The sequence below is a fragment of the Megascapheus bottae genome, chromosome 14 (assembly GCF_031878675.1).
Source record: "Megascapheus bottae isolate mThoBot1 chromosome 14, mThoBot2.hap1, whole genome shotgun sequence".
Lineage (NCBI taxonomy): Eukaryota > Metazoa > Chordata > Mammalia > Rodentia > Geomyidae > Megascapheus > Megascapheus bottae.
Genome location: NC_143522.1, coordinates 42,252,461 through 42,271,689, shown reverse-complemented (window position 1 = coordinate 42,271,689; position 19,229 = coordinate 42,252,461). Strand labels below are relative to the sequence as shown.

Here is a 19,229-nt window from a genome sequence, read left to right as displayed (position 1 = left end):
TATTCCATATCTTGGTAAGGTGTGAATTTAAGTCCATGAAACTGATTGTAATGATTGACAATAAGGATTTTATTTCTCCCCAAAAGTTTTTAATTATAATGTTCAAAACTACAGGTCAACATCTGTAATTTGTTCTTTTGTGACTTTTCAATCACTAAATGTCATGGCTGTTAACTGATGGCTTTTCTGTTAACAATCTCCACCAGGCTTCAGAATTAGCCTTATCAAGTGCACATAAAACTGGTCACTTCATTTCTACCTCCAGAAGAACACTGGAAATGAAACCGCAAAATACCTGGTGAAACATCCACCAGACTGTTTCCCTCACTCCCGCTCAAGGCTCTGTATTTTAGACCACCTCTATGCGGTCACTCCCTTTGCAGTCTTGTAAGATGCTTTATACACAGTTTCTTGGGCGTCCGATGCAACACCTTCACCTGTTCAGGCTGCAGATAAGGACGTTTGCTTTGTTAGCAGGTGTGGTGCTGTGGCCCAGGTCACTTCCTGAATGGCTTTTTGCCTTGTTTGCGTTTTAATCTTCTATAGAACCGCTAGTCCCATCAGAAGTAGCAAATCCACCGTCAAGCCCAGGGCAGACGGCCGCCCTGGAAGCCGCCTTGGGACGGGGACTCTGACAAGTGTCTGCAACAACCCCGCAGAAGACTGGTTGTGCAGGTGTGCGCGCAGCCGTCTGCAAACTGGTACCACTGGGCATGGTTTGCAAAACAGGAAGGTGCAGTACAGGGTGTGCCCGCTTAGTTAACCTGGCTCTCCCCCTCCCCGCCCCGGCGCCCACGGCCAGGTTACTCCTGGCCCGGGGCCCTCAACGTCCCCACTCCCTATCCCCCCCGCCGCGTCGCCCGCGTGCGCTCCCTCCCTCTCTACCCGTCGCCCTGCAAGTGTACCTGACGGGCCTGGGGGCGGTTTGTGGAGTCGGTGGGCCCACGAGTGTCTGGGGGCGAGTGCCCCCGCCCTCCCGAGCGAGCCGGCCTGAGCCCGGCGGGAGGAGCGGGTGTCGTGCCCTCCGCAGGCCTCAGGGCGGCAGTCTGGTCCCGCCGCCGGCGCGCTCGGGCGGGCCGCTGGGCGCCGACCCACGCTGGCCGGGAACGTGTGTCCCGGTGACGCAGCCCCGGGTGGGGAACGTGGTGCGGCGGCGGCGGCGGCGGCGGAGGCAGCGGCGGAGGCGGCCTCACGCTGCCGACTGGAGGAGGACGCGCGGTGCAGCGAGACCCCGAAGGGCAGGCCGGCGCGGCACAGACGGGCGCGGACGCCGGCCAAAGAAGTCGGCTCGGGACGTGGCGCTCCACAAAGAGCGGGGCCGCCCCTTTGAGGTACCGCAGCGGCCCGGGAGCGCGCGGGGCCGGGCGGACGAGCGGGCGGCGGGCGGCGGGCGCGGAGGCCGGGCCGGGCCGTTCGCGCGCGGCCGGGACGCCCGGGGAGGGGGAAGGGCTGCGCGCCGCCCGCCGCCCGCCATCCTTTTCCCGCTGGGAGTCGTAGCCCGCGAAGCCGACTGACCGCCGGCCTGTGCTTGTCCCGGGTTGCAGGCGGTGCTGAGGGCCGAGGCTCCATGTTGGGAAGCGGCGCCGTTCGCGCTGCTTGAGCGGGAATCGGGGCGCCGTGGGCTGAGCCGGCGGGGGCCGGGCCCGGAGTGAAGATGGAGGCCCCGCTGCGGCCTGCGGCGGACATCCTGAGGCGGAACCCGCAGCAGGACTACGAGCTGGTGCAGAGGGTCGGCAGCGGCACCTACGGCGACGTGTACAAGGTGAGGCGGGCCGGGCCGGCGCCGGAGCGGGAGCCGGAGCCGGAGCCGGAGCCGGAGCCGGAGCGGGACCCGGCTGCGCGGTGGTTCCATCTTGGGAGGACTGACTCCCGGTGACTCGGTGTCAAGCACCCTCGGCTCCCGGAGAGCAGAACTACCACGTTGTTGCAAACCACGGGTGTGTGTGTGTGTGTGTGTGTGTGTGTGTGTGTGTGTGTGTGTGTGTGTGTGTGTGTGTGTGTGTGTGTGTGTGTGTGTGTGTGTGTGTGTGTTAACGTGTGTGTGTGTGTGTGTGTGTGTGTTAACGTCTTCTTTACGGACATGAAGCTACTCCGGAGGCTCGTCCCGGTGTTAGCGTGGAAAAAAATGCCTCGTGGGAGGAAGCCCACAGGAAAGACTGACAGTCAACCGTCCATCCGTCCCCTTGCTGGGGGGGACTTTTCAAAGCCTTGGGAAGTCGCCTCACTTTTGACTGAGAAGTTGAATCCGGAATCACGGCAACACCGTGCGTAAACATCGCCCTCAGGAGATGCGTGGCCGGGCAAAAGTGGTGCGGGTGGTGTCGCTGATGATTAGGGATATAATGGTAGCTTGCGAGGGTTTTCCTGCTTAAGCCACTTCGTGCTGAGATTTATGACATCCCGTGCGCAGGGCGTAGATATAGCTGCTGTCTTCTTTTTTTCTTTTTCTTTTTAAGATTGAGTTACTTGTAATTTAGGATTTGAGAAAACGCTGGAGAAAAGCAAGCTAAAGTCCTGAATCCGCTCGGAGTTTTTGAAGGGTCAAGAAAAAAAAAAATGGTTTGAGATTGTCTGATGTCTTTTGTTCCCTGTTTTCTCTGTTCCGAAAGGGAACGTTAACGCAACTCCTGTGAGTAGCAAGGAAAGAGTTCTTGGCTTTGTTGTGAAAACTTTTTATGTTGGATCTTTGGAAATGGTCTTGTGTCTAATTAGTAATTAACCAGTGAACTGGGGTTGGTTATAGTTTGGCACAGGTGGTAATCTGCAAAGAGGATATCCTTTCTTCCGACTTAATTTGCTTTTTGTTTAATTTCCTTCTTATTAATAGTAACAACTCAAGTTATTAGCTCAAGCACTGTTTGATTTTCTTGAGTGAGCTCTAACAGGCCTTCTATTCCTTGAATTTTATCGTAGGCACAATTGTTGTAGATGCTGGAATGTTGAATTGTGAGTAAGGTCTTAGCTTTTACCTTTGAATTCAAAATGCATAATTATAACAGTCTGCTTTATGTAAAATTAGAAGTAGGTCTTAAGTGTTTATCCATAAATTAGCCATTTTGTGGAATGTTTCTCAGAAAAAGTAAAATTCCTGTTTGCCTTCCCAGTCCCATTTTTTAGTCATCTTTGTCTTATGATTCATTATGTATTCAGCCACTTTAGTTCCATTCATGTAAATTATACAGTAGTCTAAATTTCACTTCTTGCTAATTTTGTTTTTCCCCCCACTACAAGGAAATTTAAAGACAGGTTTTTTGGGTCCCCCCCCCCAGAAAGATCTGGATGTCTCCACCTCTTTTCTTTAGATATGGCAAAGTAGCTATCACAGGACTTTATTATTGCCAAGGAAAGTAGTGCCTCACTACTTTGTATCCCTATACCAACATCCCTTCAAGCTGAAAATCAAAGACTAGGTTGGAGATTTAGCTCAGTGAAAGAACATTTGCCTAGCAAGTATAAGGAAAAAAATGAAAACTTAAATTCTTCTCCCATCCACTTTCACCTTCTTCCAAAGCCTCCTACCTTCATGATTATGCACATTTATTTATGTGCATAATCATTATATTCTAGGCAAGCCTCTGCTTCCTAAATATCTGTAATATCTTCAAGTTTGCTAGTCTTTTGGTTTTTTTTGTTCTAATTATCTGGGACCACCTCCCACTCCTATTGGGAGCCTTTGTTCTTCCTATTTCCTGTGCTTAGAACCTTTTCCCAAACAGTAATCTGTCCTGCTTTCTGCCTCCTTTTGCACCTTTTCCATCATTTTCTCCTACTTTTTTTCTTTGTATTTATCACCATCAGCATAATGTTTTACTTATTCTTCCTTAGTTGATTAACATAATGTATTGATCTTAGTCCATTTACTGTATCTCATGAGGGTAGGGATTTTTGTCTTGCTCACTGCTTTATCTCCAATAGCACCTAGAATTATACCTGGCATAAGATAAATGCTCTCCAAAAAGCTGATGAATGAGTGAATGAATGAATGACACAACAGTTCTGTAAGTTCTGGGAGCATCAACTTGTGACCTCACAGCAGTTAAATTAGTATTTACTATTCTATTCCTATGATGCCTTTTGTGATACTCTGTGAATATGGTGGTCTTTCGTTCGTTCGATCTTTCATTGTGGTACTAGGATTTGAAGCTTGGGGCCCTCTGCTTGCCACTTGAGCCATACTTATAGCTCTTTTTGCTTTCTTCAGGTAGGGTCTTGAACTTTTTGCCTAGGCTAGCTCAAACCTTGATTGTCTCACCTGTGCCTCCTTGAAATTACAAGTACTCACCACCACACACCTCGCTTTATGAGTAGAGGTGAGGGAGTCTCAATAAATTTTTGCCTTGGTTGGCCTCAAATTGTTATCCTCCCCATCTCCACTTCCTGAGTAACTTAAGATTACAGGCATGAGCCACTGCACCCAGCTGGATAGATACCTTTTATTATAAATTTCAATCATCTGAGCTCCCTTGAAAAATATTTCCAAAAACCTAAAGCATTTCCATTAAGTGATCTAAGTCCTGTGGAATTTTAACAATGTACATTTACTTGTTAATGTGCCTGAAATCATAGAATATTCAGACTGCTGATTTTTTTTTTAAATTTTAGACCGTTCAAGTAATTGTATTATTTATGAATGTATGTTCACAATAAGCTGAAAATCCTAGGAAGTTTTAATGGTCTTTTCAATCCACAATACAAGATAATCATGAGACCATACTACATATCACTGAGTTTTGTTTTTTTTTTTAATGCCTGAGATGCATTAGGAAGCAAGAATGTAGTCTTGAGATTCATGTGGATTTCTTTTACACTCTTAAAAACTGAAGATCCCCTCCAAAGCTCGTATCTTCCCTGAGAATTCCCAGGACGGGTAAACTCAATCTTAAACTGGCTAGTTCTTGGTTGAAAAAGAGGAAAATTGGGAGTTTGGCCAGTAGTGTGCTTGCCTAGCATGCATGAAGCCCTGGGTTCAATTCCCTGGAACCACATACACAGAAAAAGCTAGAAATGGTGCTGTGGTTTAAGTGGTAGAGTTCTAGCCTGGAGAAAGTCCAAGGACAGTGCTCATGTCCTGAGTTCAAGCCCCAGAACTGGCAAAAACAAACAAACAAACAAACAAAAAACAAAAAGAGGAGGATTCTTGTAAGTGAAAAGAATAAACCACCCAGGGCAGAGGAGGAATAGTGGAGGGAAAGAAGCACAAAAGAGAAAAGGAGTGGTAGATGATGAATAAATGACTAAAATTTCATCTGAGCAAATTTTATTCATGATTATTATAAAATTTAAAATCTGCTAACAAGAAGGTAAAATCTGGAGATAAAGTATCCCCACTAACTTCTGTCTCTAGCACATTTGTACTTACAGAACAATTACATCAAGCTAGTAGTTCATAATCAATAGCATAAGCCAGTTTTGTATCAAAAGTTATTTCCAGCCTAAATTCTAGAGAAGTTCTAGGGATTTTTTTTTTTTTTTTTTTTTTTTTTTTTTTTTGTGGGTCATGGGGCTTGAATGCTGGGTGCCGTTGCTGAGCTCTTCAGCTCAAGGATACCGCCCTACCCTTGCGCCAAGCTCCACTTCCCCTTTTCTAGAGGCTAATTAGAGGTAAGAGTCTCAGGTCCTTTTGTGCCCGGGCTGGCTTTGAACCCTGATCCTCAGATCTCAGCCTCTTGTGTAGCTAGAATTACAGATGTGAGCCACTGCATCCAGCAAGTTCTAGGGATTTTTTGTTATTGTTCTAGGGATTTAAAAAAAAGTGTTTATAGCATGTAATTAGAGTGGAAAACCTGATGTATGTTTTAAAATTTTTATTGCTTTTTCTGATTGATTATGCAACCATGACATGCTTTGTTCTAGCAGGACAGGAATATTTTTTGTGCAGCACTGTATTACATTAACTAATAATTGCTTACAATATATGTTGGGGGGTTACAGTTACATTCATGAGGTAGTATCACACATTGATACCCCTTCTCATGTTTTTGTCCCCATATCCCTCTCCTTCTCCCTGCCCCCTCCCAGGACTATATGTATCTTTGTACTCCCAATGCCTGGCCCAAGGCCCACAGCAAGTAAATATTTGTTTACATTTTAAGAAAACTGTAAATTGTTTGAAAGAAGAGATGGGATTTCCAAACTCTTGCAGTTTAGTTCTGATTACCCAGTAGGTAACTTAAAAATATACTTCAAAGCAAAAAAAAATATATATATATATCTACATGTATGTATGTATGTATGTTGGATGCCGTTAGTGGTTAAAAAAAATTGCCCAGAAATCCTTAAGAATTTAATACAATTTATTTCAGGCTTATTTTCTGTTTCAAATTGAATGTTTCTCAAATAGCTTTTTTTGTTTAATTGATTAAGGGTGATTATGAGATAAAACCTTTACTTGAGTGGAATGGTCATTTTCCCTAGACATTAAATTCCCTCTAAAAAAATCTATTTTAAAAGGTTTCAGTGGAAGAAACTTAATTTACTTGACACTTAAGTTTAAGTGTCAAATATTTGTTATTTCTAATTTTAAGGATTTTTTAATTATTATAAGTGATGTTTAGTTTGTGTAAAAATCTTTGTCATAATATCACTTTTGTGGTTTCCATGCTAGATGAGCCTGATCTGCTGTAATGAATCCTTTTATATGTGCTCTCCCTCTCTCTCCCAATCCAATAGTTACAATTCTGGAATGGCTTTAGGATCCCATTGTAAAGTAACAAAGCTGAATACAGCACAATGAACATCATTCATTTAAGAAATATTTATTGAGTGCTGACTGTGTGTTAGGGTATAGAGTCACAGTCCTGAGAAAGAGAAAGTGTACTATCAGCAAGGAACATGTAATTTAGTCAGGAGATCAGACATGTAAATAATCATAATTTGGTAAGTACTATAGTAAAAGAAATGGTCAGCCTGTCTTTCTTAGGGATAAGGGAAGGAAGGAAAAGAGTAGAACAGAAAGATTAGCAGAGGAATGGGGTAAAGTGGATTTTTAATAATGCAAGTTAACTGAGTTGAAATTCCAGTACTGAAAAAAAAAAAATACAGGGCTGGGAGTGTGGCTTAGTGGTAGCATGCCCACTTAGCATGCATGAAGCCCTGGGTTCAATTCCCAGGAACCACATACACAGAAAACGCCAGAGGTGGTGCTGTGGCTCAAGTGGCAGAATGCTAGCCTTGAGCAAAAACTGTTTATGGACAGTGCCCAGGCCCTGAGTTCAAGCACAGGACTGGCAAGGAAAAAAAATTACACGTTGGTTACTGGGTGGACAAGATGGAAAAAAGTATTCAGACCATAAGTAGTTTTTCAGACTGTAAGTAGTATATGTGCAGTGTGTAAGCCCCTGGAGGCTAGAGGCTGTAATGAGTTCTGAGGGATAGTTATCTGCATTCCAGGACCCATGTGTCTGAGCCTGGTGGGAATGTCATGCATAGAGAACATAGATGGGATTTTCTGAGAGGAAAGGACTGGATAATGGACCTTGTATATTACATCAAGGAATATGGACTTTCGTCCATGTGTAGATTGAAGAACTACTTGAGGAAAGTTTGCTTGGAATAGAGAATGGGTTATACAATGTGGCTAGATGTGTGGAGACAGTTATCGAATAATCTAGAGAAGAGTTTATGTAAACCTGAGTTTAGTCAGTAGTAAAGGAGATAAAGGCATGGATTTCAATAGTAACCCATGGTAATTGATGGGGCTATATGGATAGGTGATGCTGTTTATAATTTCTGGCTTAAGTGACTGCATTTAATAGCTTAATAGAGCTAGGAAATGCTGAATTTGTGGGGTCTGAGCTTTATATTTATTTGGCTTTGAGTGTGACTGCTGAGTAGAGGACAGATAGCTCTGTCCTTGAGCGGTTTGGACTGGGAATTAAGAGCCATCACCACTTTAATGGAATGGAACTTGTGAAATATAGTTGAGGATATTTGAGAGATTGTTTCAGAAGTTAAGGAAAGGATATGGTTTTGGATAGAGCTCTAGCTTTGACAAAGCGCAAGGACAGTGCCCAAGCCTTAAGTGCAAGCCCCAGGACTGGCAAAAAAAAAAAAGATGCAGCTTTAGAGGAGTAGCAGATGAAAATGATATACTGAGATATACTGAAGGTGTCTGTGAAGAAGAAGAGAGGTCTAAGAAAGTTCTTTCTATAAGAACCCAAAAGGGCCAGGAGTTTGGCCTAGTGGTAGTGCTTGCCTAGCATGCACAAAGACCCGGGTCGATTCCTCAGTACCACATACACAGAAAAGTGCCAGAAGTGGTGTTGTGGCCCAAATGGTAGCACTCTGGCCTTGAAAAAGCCCAAGGACAGTGCCCAGGCCCTGAGCTCAAAGGACTGGCAAAACAAACAAACAAACAACAACCAAAAAAAACCCCAAAGTGCCCAAACCTCTCTCTTTCGTCCTATTCCATATGCTCTGATTGCAATGAAGCGCATGGATTAATCTTTCAGAACATGTAAACCTGGGACTTTGTATTTTTTTTTCCCCCCGAAGAATAAAACCTTAGAATTGCAAGCTTTATGGGACTAGGTTCATCCCAACACCAGCCATACCGAACTACTTCCAGTTCTTGATATGAACTCTCTTTCCTTATATCCTTCAGCTTTTTACAGGTACTATTTCCATCCTTTCTCCAGGTTTCTGTTTAAACATAGAGTTTTTAGAGAGGCCTTTTTTGGGGGGGTCACATGGAGTAGGCCATATCTGCTGTTTTCATGGTTCTTTGTGTATTTCTTAACATAATACTTAACACTCATCGGTTTTACATATCAGCCTTCCTGCTAGATTCAAACTGCATGAAAAGAGGACCTTAAGTCACTGAATCAGCTAGACTAGCAGGATGCCTTAATATATAGAATGTGCTCAGTACCTATATCTTAAAGGAGTGAACAACATAGTGATCATGAAAGTCAAAGTAGAAAGGGTTTAGTAGTACAGTAGTGAGTGGCTAGTGAGAAAGTAGAGCAAATGCAGACTGTTCCTTGAAGCAGTTTAGCTATTCAGGAGAAAGAAATGAAGCTGGGAGGCTCTTTCTTCTCCTGTTTCTGTTTTTTTCCTTTCAGTGAGACTGTGTGATTACAACATTCAATTATCATTCCAAGTGACTAAGACAGAGTGCTGTGTTTAGAAAAAGAACTTCACACACACACACACTCAAGAAAAAGAATTTAGGAAGAATTTGCAAGGAAAGTAAAAGGCAAAAATGTAGAATAAGGTTGTTAGGCACAACTGTAGGAAATAAATATGTGATGTATGTGTAATGTTTCCCTCTGTCAAAAGTTTGAGCTTCCTTCATTGGTTCTCAGCTCATTTTCTATAAGTATGGTGAGGGTGAGGCCCTGAATGGGGACTGATGTAAAGAGGTTTGTATTTGACATGCAGCATGTATCGATAAAGGGCTTCTTATGTGACAGGCACTGGCCTCAATGCATCATGTGAAGAAAGTGAGCAAAGATTACTGCCATCAAAGACCTAACATTTGGGATTAGAGATTAAAGATGAAGAAAGAAGAAAAAGTTTCATATGTGATAATGAAAGTGAGAAAGGAAAAATGAGTCTGGGAATAATCACTTGTTAAATTATATATATAATTATAAATATATGTATGCATGTGTGTGAATATATATACACACATATAGGGGGCCGGGAGTTTGGCCTAGTGGTAGAGTGCTTGCCTAGCATGCACGAAGACCCGAGTTTGATTCCTCGGTACCACATACATAGAAAGAAGCTGAAGTGGTGCTGTGGCTCAAGTGGTAGAGCTCTAGCTTGAGAAAAGTCCAAGAACAGTGCTCAGACCTTGAGTTCAAACCCCACAACTGGCAAGAAAAACCACACACACACACACACACACACACACACACACACGTACACTTGAAATTCAGAAAAATTTTAATGATAGAAAAAGTTAAATAGGTTAGAAGCAGAATTAGGAATTCCTAGGTGGAGTGGGGGATGCAGACTCGGGAATTAATAACATGATCAGGGTAAGCCTAGAGATAAGGGGGTTAGGCCAAGTAGATATCTAAGTAATCAGAGGAAATGTTTAATATCTCTATCTTATTGAATCATCTGAGCCTGATTCAACAGCAAAATTGTGACCTTTCTGGCAGGCATTTATGACAAATATTGCTGTCATATCTCTTTGATACAGGGCTACATGTTAATTGGTTTTGTTTTTGGTGGTTTTGTTTTGTTTTTGTTTTTGGTACTAGGGCTTGAACTCAGGTCTTCATGCTTTACTAAATGGGTGTTCTATATCATTGAAACCATGCCTGTAGCCCTTCTTTTTGCACTACTTATTTTTGAGATAGTGTCCTGCTTTCTGCCCTGTCATGCTTCAGGACTATGATCTGCCTGTTTATACCTCCTATGAAGCTAGAATTACAGGCACATGCCATTGCATACAAGGCAAGGGTCTCATGAACTTCTTTGGTTGGACTGGCTTGGAAGCTCAATCCTTCCTCGGTAGCTAGGATTTTAGGCATGAACCACTAGCACTAACTCAGATGATGAAGTTTTGTTTTGTTTTGTTTTTAATGGCAATACTGGGATTTGAACTTAAGGCCTCCTGCTTGCTAAGCTGGTGCTGTACCACTTGAGCCATGCATTCAAGCATTGTGAGTTTCTCAGTTGCATGTAGTTTACTGAGTCCTGCGTCATTTTCTTTTTCTCTAGTTAACTTCAGAGCCTCATGCTGAGGCTCTCTACTACTTGAATAATAGTCTTTTTGCTTTAGTTATTTTTTTAAAATAAACTTGTATTTATTCCTGTCACTGGTAAACAAAAGACCCAACGTGCTTTTTAGGAGGAGGATGGGGTAGACGTCTCCCTATGTAACTCAGGCTGGCTTTAAACTCCACATCCTCCCACCTCAGTCTCCCAAATGCTGGTATTATAAGTGTGCAGCACCAGCCCTTCCAGTCAAAGCTTTTCTTATGAAAAACAGAAGAAGACAGTTTTGGAGGGCAGCTATGCTGACTGTTATCCCACGAGCACCCGCACAAGGAAGACCTCGAGGTCCAACAAACAGGACTCTGGGCCCATCCTGCAGGGATGCTGCAGGGGATGTCTTTTGTCAGTCCCACAAGCACCTTGGGGCCAGGCCAGTGTGTTCTCATGCTGTGCTCCCTGGGCTCAGCAATGCCAGATGCATACACTCCACACATCCACAGAGGAGTCACCTCAAACCTGCCACACCAGCTTGGGGTTGCCAGGGCTCTTCATGTTGCCTGCCTTGAGTTTCCTTTTGAACCACCTCTGTACCAGAGATTAAGATGTCTTCTAAATGACCGGTGAAATCAGTGGGGAGCTTTTTAAGGATGCATCTGAAGATCAGAGACACAAAGCCAAGGAAAGCAGCCTCACAGGAACAAGTGGACATCCTGGCTCTCAGAACGCTGGGATTTTCTTGTGCGTTCTAGGCTCTCCACTTGTGCTTTACATGCAGTGATTCTGAGTTCTAGGGATGCAGACAGACAGCTGCAAACAAGCACAGAACTATGATAGCTCCTTGGTGGACTATGGATCTTGGCAGCTTTGGTGAGGCTGAAATAACCTTTTCCATCTGACTGGATTTCCAGCCCTGCCACCTTGCTCTGCAGCTCCGGCAGTGACATCTTCAAGGGACAGGATTTCCCAATTCCTCTGTACATTCCAAGGCCTGTCTTTGGAGGAAGGCCTGAGAGGAAGTGGTAAGAGATTCCCAGGGGTAGCCTCTAGGGGAGCCCCTGTCCCCACTTGGGGTGTCCTTCAGGCCTTGCATATGGAGGTGGTAATGGCTGCAGAGAGCAGCCCCTCCCCATTCCTCTCCACTCACTTGAAACCTGTCACCCCTGACTGTGCATCAGCAAAGGATCCCAGGCTCTCTGCTTTATTTTATTTATTTATTTATTTATTTATTTATTTGCCAGTCCTTGGCTTGAACTCAGGACCTGAGCACTGTCCTTGGACTTTGTCAAGGCTAAAGCTCTACCACTTGAGCCTCAGCACCGCTTTCAGCTTTTTTTTATGTATGTGGCATCGTCGAATCGAACCTAGGTCTTCAGGCATGCCAGGCAAGTGCTCTACCTCTAGGCCTAACTCCCGGCCCTGCTTTAGTTATTTTTGAAATAAAGTTTCCTGTTTTTGCCCAGGCTGGCCTGCATTGCAATCTTTTTTTGGGGGGTGTGTGTGGGAGGGGTCATGGGGCTTGAACTTGGCCTGGGCCCTGTCCCTGAGCTCTTCAGCTCAAGGCTACCACCCTACCCCTGGGACTGGGAGCTGTTCCAGAGCTCTTCAGCTCTAGGCTATTACTCTACCCTTGAGCCAAACTCCACTTCCTGTTTTTTAGAGGTTAACTGTGGATAAGAGTCTCACATCCTTTTGTGCCCCAGCTGGCTTTGAACCTTGATCCTCAGATCTCAGCCTCCTGAGTAGCTAGGATTACAGGTGTGAGCCACTGCGCCCCGCATATTTTTTTAAATTCATTCATTCATTCATTCATTCATTCAGTACTGGTGCTTAAACTCAGGGTGAGGGCATTGTCCTTTAGCTTTTACCCTCAAACTGAAGCTCTGTCACTTGAGCTACATCTCTGCTACTAGCTTCTTGCTTGGTTAATTGGAGATAAGAGTTTCAAGAACTTCTAAGTATATTCATAAAGCTATTGGCTCTCTTACTGAAAGTTAAGAGATTATTTCAATGTCATATAAGGTTACTATGAAAATAAAACGTATTTTATTAGAATGACTGTTAGTGTTATATCTACTTACTGTTTAACAAGTCATCTGACTAACACCTTAGTATTTTTTTTTTTACAATTCAGAAGTAAGGTTATTTTTTGACTATCTGAAAAGAGAATTTGAGTCTGGTAGTGTATGTGAAGTTCTAGACCATAACTAGGAGTACTTTTTTGTTTTTTGTTTTTGGTCATGGGGCTTGAACTCTGGCCTGGGAGCCCCACAACTGAGTCTGGGCATTGTCCCAGAGCTCTTCAGCACAAGGCTACCACCCTACCCCTCCAGCCACAGCCCCACTTCCCGTTTTTTAGTGGATAATTGGAGATGAGTCTCACATTCTAGGGTATCAATGTATGTGAAGTAGTGCACCTTCTATCTGGTGAATACAATGTAACCCTTCTATTAACTACAGTAAAAAATACATGAAAAAAAAGGAGTCTCATATTCTTTAGTGCCTGGGCTGGCTTTGAACCGTGATCTTCAGATCTCAGCCTCTTAAGTAGCTAGGACTACAGGTGTGAGCCACCATTCGTGGCAGGAGCACTTCATTTTACAACTCCATGTTACTTTTATAGAAGTGGTGTGAAAATGAAAGCAATGGAAGAAATGTATGAAGTACTTTGAGGTTGGTAAAGACTTAAGATACTGTTCACGGTAGTGTAAATACGCAGATTTTAGGTAAAAAAACAAAAAACAAAAAATGGCCTTATGGGCCTAGCTGTAACCTTGGACTTGGTACTCTATTTCTTTGATAAACTAGGTTCCTCGTTTTCACTTGTATCTTCATCGAAAAGAATAGAAGGTGGATTGACTTTGATTTTTTTTTCAGTTTTGCTTTAAAACTTTTGAAGTTTCACTTCTAAAATTTAAATTGTGCTTTGAGACCAAGAACACAGAAAGAGACACATGAAACCTGTTAGCAAGTGACACTTGTATTTTCAGGACTTGGTTGTCAATTTGAGAACATAGTCCAGGATTCGATAAATTGAAGCAGACACTTTGCTTAGCAGTATTGGACTATTTTTTTTTATTAAAGAATTTATTAATGTTGATTTTTACATCATATTTTAAATGACAAGTTTAACAAACAAGTGTTCAAGAAAGTAATCTCTATTTACAATCACTGGGACTTAGTATTTAGAGCTTAATCGAAATTAGGCTAAGGGTTTGTATGTCATAGAAACATATTAATTTATGAAATAAAACATTATGTCTATAGAGTCATAGGTTTTTATGTCTATACAGTTATGTTTATATTTCCATTACCATGTCCATAGCATTGGGTATGCAGATATTGAGTCCTCACTCTTGTACTCTTTGGATTTAATAGCCACATATTAAAGGATACCATGTGCCTTTTGTTCCTTGGGTCCTGACTTGTCTCACTCAACAGGATTCGCTCTAGATTCATCCACTTCCCTGTGAATGCCATTATAGTATTGGACTATGTTGAGTATTTGTGCATGTTAAAAAAAGGCTTTCACTTTCCAGTCATGTTCTAGTTAAGTTGGAGATGAAACTCTAAAATTTAGGCCTAGCAAGGTCTTTTTCTCTCAATACCCTAATCTCCCACTTAGATTTCCAGATGATGTAGAAAGAGGGCTGAGGGCCATGTCTATCCTTGTAGGTGTTTGGGCCGATGAGTCATACTGGCCCCAACCTTCCAACATTTCTATAAAAATAAAATCAGATTAAAATGACTAAGAGAGTGAGTAATGTTTGCATAACCCTCTCATAAGCAGTATATTATTTGTTTCTCACAGTAAGCCTATAAAGTAGATGGAACAGAGATATGATCATCCTTACTTTACCCATCCTTACTTTACAAGGACTTGGATCCAGATTGCTGTCACAGCTTCTGCTTTTTTCATCATCTGGACCACGATCAACACTTAAATACATAGTCCTTCACATAGTCCTATCACATTGTAAGCTTTATGCAAATTATAGTCAGATGAGGTCTGGCAGCCTCACCCCTCTGCTGAGAGGTTGAAGGATTTTATGAATTCTGTTGAAATGTTAGCTATATGGCTTCTGTTACTTAGATTAACTGATGCTTATAGACTAGATTCTGTATTACAATTATAAATTAAACAAAATGAGAATGATTTCGGGAGATAACAGGATAATTTTCTTTCTGCAGCTCTAACTAGTTATGTTTGCCTAAGGAAAACAAAGTAGGACTTTGACTTTCCACTGTATCTTATGAACCCCACTGTATACTTCTCATACTCAGGAACCCAGCTCCCCTTCCTGTTCCCCTCTCATCAAAATCAAATAATCCACTGTAAGCATAATTTAATATTATTTTAAATTTTGTAGCTTTTTGTGAGTTTTTATCAATTGTTGTTTGACCTCTTTTTTTTTTTTTTTCTGCCAGTCCTGGGCTTAAGCTCCGGGATTGAGCACTGTCCTTGGATTTTTTCAAGGCTAGAACTTTACCACTTGAGCCTCAGCACCACTTTTGGCTTTTTTCTCTGTGTGTGGTACCGAGGGATCGAACCCAGTCTTTGTGCATGCTAGGCAAGCACTTTAACCACTAGGCCAAACTCCCGGCCCCTGTTTGATTTTTTAGCTCACAATTGCAATATGTAGGAAAGATGCTTAGGTTCTTTCTGCAGTAGCATAGGTTCATGGTAGGCCTTGCCTTCTTTTGTCCATCTTTCCCTTATTTTTACTGTATTTTAAAATTCACTAATATATGATCATTTTAGAAAACTGACAGACTTAAGTGAAAAAAATTTTTTTTTCCAGTACTGGGGCTTGAACTCAGGCCCAAGCACTGTCCTTGGGTTTTCTCAAGGCTAGATAGAGCTTTACCACTTCAGCCACAGCACCACTTCCAGCCTTTTCTATGTATGTGATACCGAGAAATCAAACCTTGGTCTTTATACATGTTAGGCAAGCAAGCACTCTACCACAAGGCTGAACTCCCAGCCCTAAATAAAAATTTTTATGTTCCTTTTTACAGAACATTGATTTTCTGTGTGTGTGTGTGTATGTATGTGTGTTATTCTGGGCTTTTAAAAATTCATATTAAGGACATAAAAATAAACCATAACATATAATGATTAAAATATTAATTATAAATATACTTGACAGTGTAATTTTTTTTTTTTTTAGTATCAGTTGTGGGCTTGAACTCAGGGTATGGGCATTATCCCTGTGCACTTCAGCTCAAGACTAGTGCTCTACCACTTTGAGTCACAGGGCCACTTGTGACAATGTAATTCTTAAATAATATAACACAATTTTCAATAAATATGCATATTCACTATGTGTGTATTTTTCCTTATACAGTTGCACAGGGTTTTTTGTTTGTTTGTTTTTGCCAGTCCTGGGGCTTGAACTCAGGGCCTGGGCACTGCCCTTGGACACTTTTTGCTCAAGGCTAGCACTCTACACCTTGAGCTACAGCACCACTTACGGCTTTTTCTGTGTATGTGGATCTGAGGAATTGAACCCAGGGCTTCATACATACGAGCCAAGCACTCTACCACTAGGCCACACTCCCAATCCTCTTGTTTATTTTTGAAACAAGCTTCACACTCATGATTGTCCTTTCTTAGCTTCCCAGGTATTGGAATTACAGGCACATGTCACAAAGCACCTAGTTTTTTTGTTTGTTTTGTTTTCTTGTGCCAGTCCTGGGCTTGAGCTCAGGGCCTAAGCACTGTCCTTGATCTTTCTCAAGGCTAGACCTCTACCACTTGAGCCTCAGCACCACTTGTGGCTTTTTTTTTTGGTATATAAATGGTACCGAGGACTTGAATCTGAGTCTTCGTGCACGCTAGGCAAGTACTCTACTACTAGGCCAAACTCCCAGCCCTAATGCACCTAGTTTTTACCCATTATGTATTTCTATATTGTAAATAAGGTTACAATCATTGAACAGATTATTTTCATAAATCTTTAACTATTTAAGCATATTTCTTCTGGACTTAGATTTTCTAAGTTGTTTTTAGAAGTTTTAGTGAGTTCTGAAAGTTATTCTTTAGAAAATTGTACCTATTAACTATGGCAAAATTCACATCTTTTCCCCGCTCTCCAGGAGGGATGGGCAGTACTGAGGTTTGAACTCAGGGCTGCATGCCCACTGGGTAAGTGTGCTATCTCTGTGCCATGTCTTCAGGCCTAGAACCTTGACCTTCCAAATTTCAGCCTCCTGCACACTCAGCTATTGGTTGAGACAGGACTTCTCATGATTTGAACCATGATCCTCTTGATCTCTACCTTGTGAGTGACTAGAATTACAGGTGTCTGGCTAGATATTCCTTACTTTTAAAACTTAAACCCCACCTTTCTTTTTCTTTCCTTTTAAGCAAGCCTCCAGATAATTAACTCACTTTACATAATCATTTAGAGGAACTCTTCATCTTATAAACCAAGTATTGGAAAAGCGTTGGGACAAGTCTTTTCAGAGACAAGTGAGTATCCTAACAGAAGGCTTGAGTGTGACTGGCGATAAAAAAATCATATGGACAGATTTGACTTGAGGCTCTGAATTTGCCTGCTTTGGTAGTGGGAGAAACAGCAGTACAGACTCCTGTGGGAGAGAGAACACTTGTCTAGACTTGCATAAATAACTGTGTGGAAGTCAGATGGGAAATAACCCAGTCTACCAAAATTAAGGCACTTAGTTGATGAGGTGGAAGAGTTGCTGAAATGAGAGAACTAGAATAAGTGAGATGAAAGGGTAGGATGAAATGATCAGCAAGTGTAGGATTTAAAATAAAGATCTCATAGGCCAAAAGACTGAGAAGTCAGTGAGTGATTGAATGTTAAAGTCCCAGTAAATGATGCCTGAAGGGGCAGAGAGAAAACTTCAAGCTGTAGGTTAAGTCTTAAAAGATTAAGCAAGGATGTTTTAGAGGTTGGTATATAGTAACTACAGAAAATAAGGGTGATAATAATCTGTCCTCAGCTTCAAAGGAATCTTTTTATCTCTCACTTATCTTCTTCACCCTTAATGTTCCTTTAATGGCTTGTAATTTTACTTCTTTAATTTACTCAGATTTTCTCTTGTTTTAAAGTTTTGGGTTTTTTTTTGGTGGGTCCTGGAGCTTGAACTGGGCACTGTCCTTGAGCTCTTTAGCGAAAGGCTACCACCCTACCCTTGAGCCAAGCCCCACTTCCCATTTTCTAGACATTAATTGGAGATAAGAGTCCCATGGTCTTTTATGCCCAGGCTGGCTTTGAATCTTGATCCTCAGATCTCAGCCTCCTGAGTAGCTAGGATTACAGGCGTGAGCCACCGTGCCCGGCTTGCCTGGCTTGTAGTGTTCTGCCACATCCATGTAACCGTGGGTTACATGAGACCACTGGGTTTCATTCTACATTTACTTTTTTCCAGAAACCTTTCTTCCAACATTTTGACTGGATTCAGGACACTCCTGTGTTCAATTTATCACCCCGAGAACATGTCTTACACTACTGTTTGTGATGTATTTACTGTTCACTTAATAAACTTATAAAAGCCCCTGAAGACAGGAATTTGTTTTATCCCCAAATCAACAGAAGAAGTCAGTATTCAGTAATAGTTACTACATGAATGAATCAATTAATATACCCCAAAGATAGAATATAGAGGGGTATTGTTTGGTTAGATTTGTTTGTTTTGCTTGGTTTGTAGGGGAGTTTGAACTTGAGTCCTGTCCCTTGCTAAGCAACAGACACCCTTACCACTGAGCTAAGTTTCCAGCCCTATATTTTGCTTGTTATCATGTGATCCAGCTACTTTAGGCTCCCTCCTAGCTAGTTTAATAAGCTTGCAGCACAACATTCAGCTCTTTATTGAAAAGGTCTCAAACAGTTTTCCGCTCGAACTGGCCTCAAATTGAATGGCAGTTACTGTATAGCTCGTGAGCCACTGGTACCCAGCAGATAATAGAAGTTTTCTAGCCTGGAATGTTACTGTTCACTACTTTTGTGGACCAGCTACTGTTTTTTTGTTTTTTTGGTTTTTTGCTGGTACTGGGCTTGAGCTCAGTGCCTAAACACTGTCCTTGGACTTTCTCAAGGCTAGGGCTCTACCACTTGAGCCTCAGCACCACTTCTGTTTTGTTTTTTTTTTTCTATGTATGTGGTTCCTAGGAATCGAACCCTGGTCTTCGTGCATGCTAGGCAAGCACTCTACCACTAGGGCAAACTCCGGCCCTATTTTAATGGAATAATCCCTTCATATTTAAAGGGACTATATTCAAAGTTTTTACTGCTCTGTCGCCTCCTGAACAGCAGTGATAGCTATACTTTGTGATTTTCAGCAGTATGTTCCTGTCAACTCAGGTATTGTGTAAACCCTTCTGCATGAAGAATCAGTGAAGCACAACAATTCTCATAATGCTGCTTTGCATTTTCAAGCTTTGGAGATGCTGTGTTGCTATCTTTGTACTGTAATTACAATTCTTAAACTTGCAAATTGTAATTCTGACCCTGAAGCACAATTGTTGGTGACTAAAGGTGGCTTGCAAACTATTGAGATGTCCAGATTTTCTATTATTACATTAAATA

At 42.2% G+C, this 19,229-nt stretch overlaps 3 protein-coding genes across 4 annotated transcripts in view; 2 read left to right on the top strand and 1 right to left on the bottom strand.

Annotated features, from left to right (window-relative positions):
- Atl1 (atlastin GTPase 1) overlaps positions 1-1,005 on the bottom strand; it is a 54,256-nt gene extending 53,251 nt beyond the window's left edge. Inside the window, exon 1 of the mRNA XM_090345074.1 lies at positions 906-1,005. The gene's annotated coding sequence lies outside the window, so the exon portion shown is untranslated. The remainder of the gene's footprint in view (positions 1-905) is intronic.
- On the top strand, positions 714-1,652 carry LOC150055124 (uncharacterized). The gene is made up of 2 exons (XM_090344168.1): positions 714-1,331; positions 1,545-1,652. Exons 1-2 carry the CDS (start codon positions 714-716, stop codon positions 1,650-1,652), a joined length of 726 nt encoding a protein of 241 aa, XP_090200294.1.
- Map4k5 (mitogen-activated protein kinase kinase kinase kinase 5) overlaps positions 1,457-19,229 on the top strand; it is an 80,431-nt gene continuing 62,658 nt past the window's right edge. Inside the window, exon 1 of one of the 2 annotated variants that reach the window (XM_090345070.1) lies at positions 1,457-1,762. In XM_090345070.1, the coding sequence (XP_090201196.1) occupies positions 1,655-1,762 (108 nt within the window). In that variant the 5' untranslated portion in view covers positions 1,457-1,654. The remainder of the gene's footprint in view (positions 1,763-19,229) is intronic. The other variant, XM_090345071.1, reaches the window with a different exon arrangement.

Bases quoted from the DNA above. Each gene is read 5' to 3' on its own strand.
- LOC150055124 (XM_090344168.1), top strand. From the start codon at position 714: ATGGTTTGCAAAACAGGAAGGTGCAGTACAGGGTGTGCCCGCTTAGTT. The intron at 1,332-1,544 runs GTACCGCAGCGG...CCCGGGTTGCAG, and splicing joins AGCGGGGCCGCCCCTTTGAG to GCGGTGCTGAGGGCCGAGGC.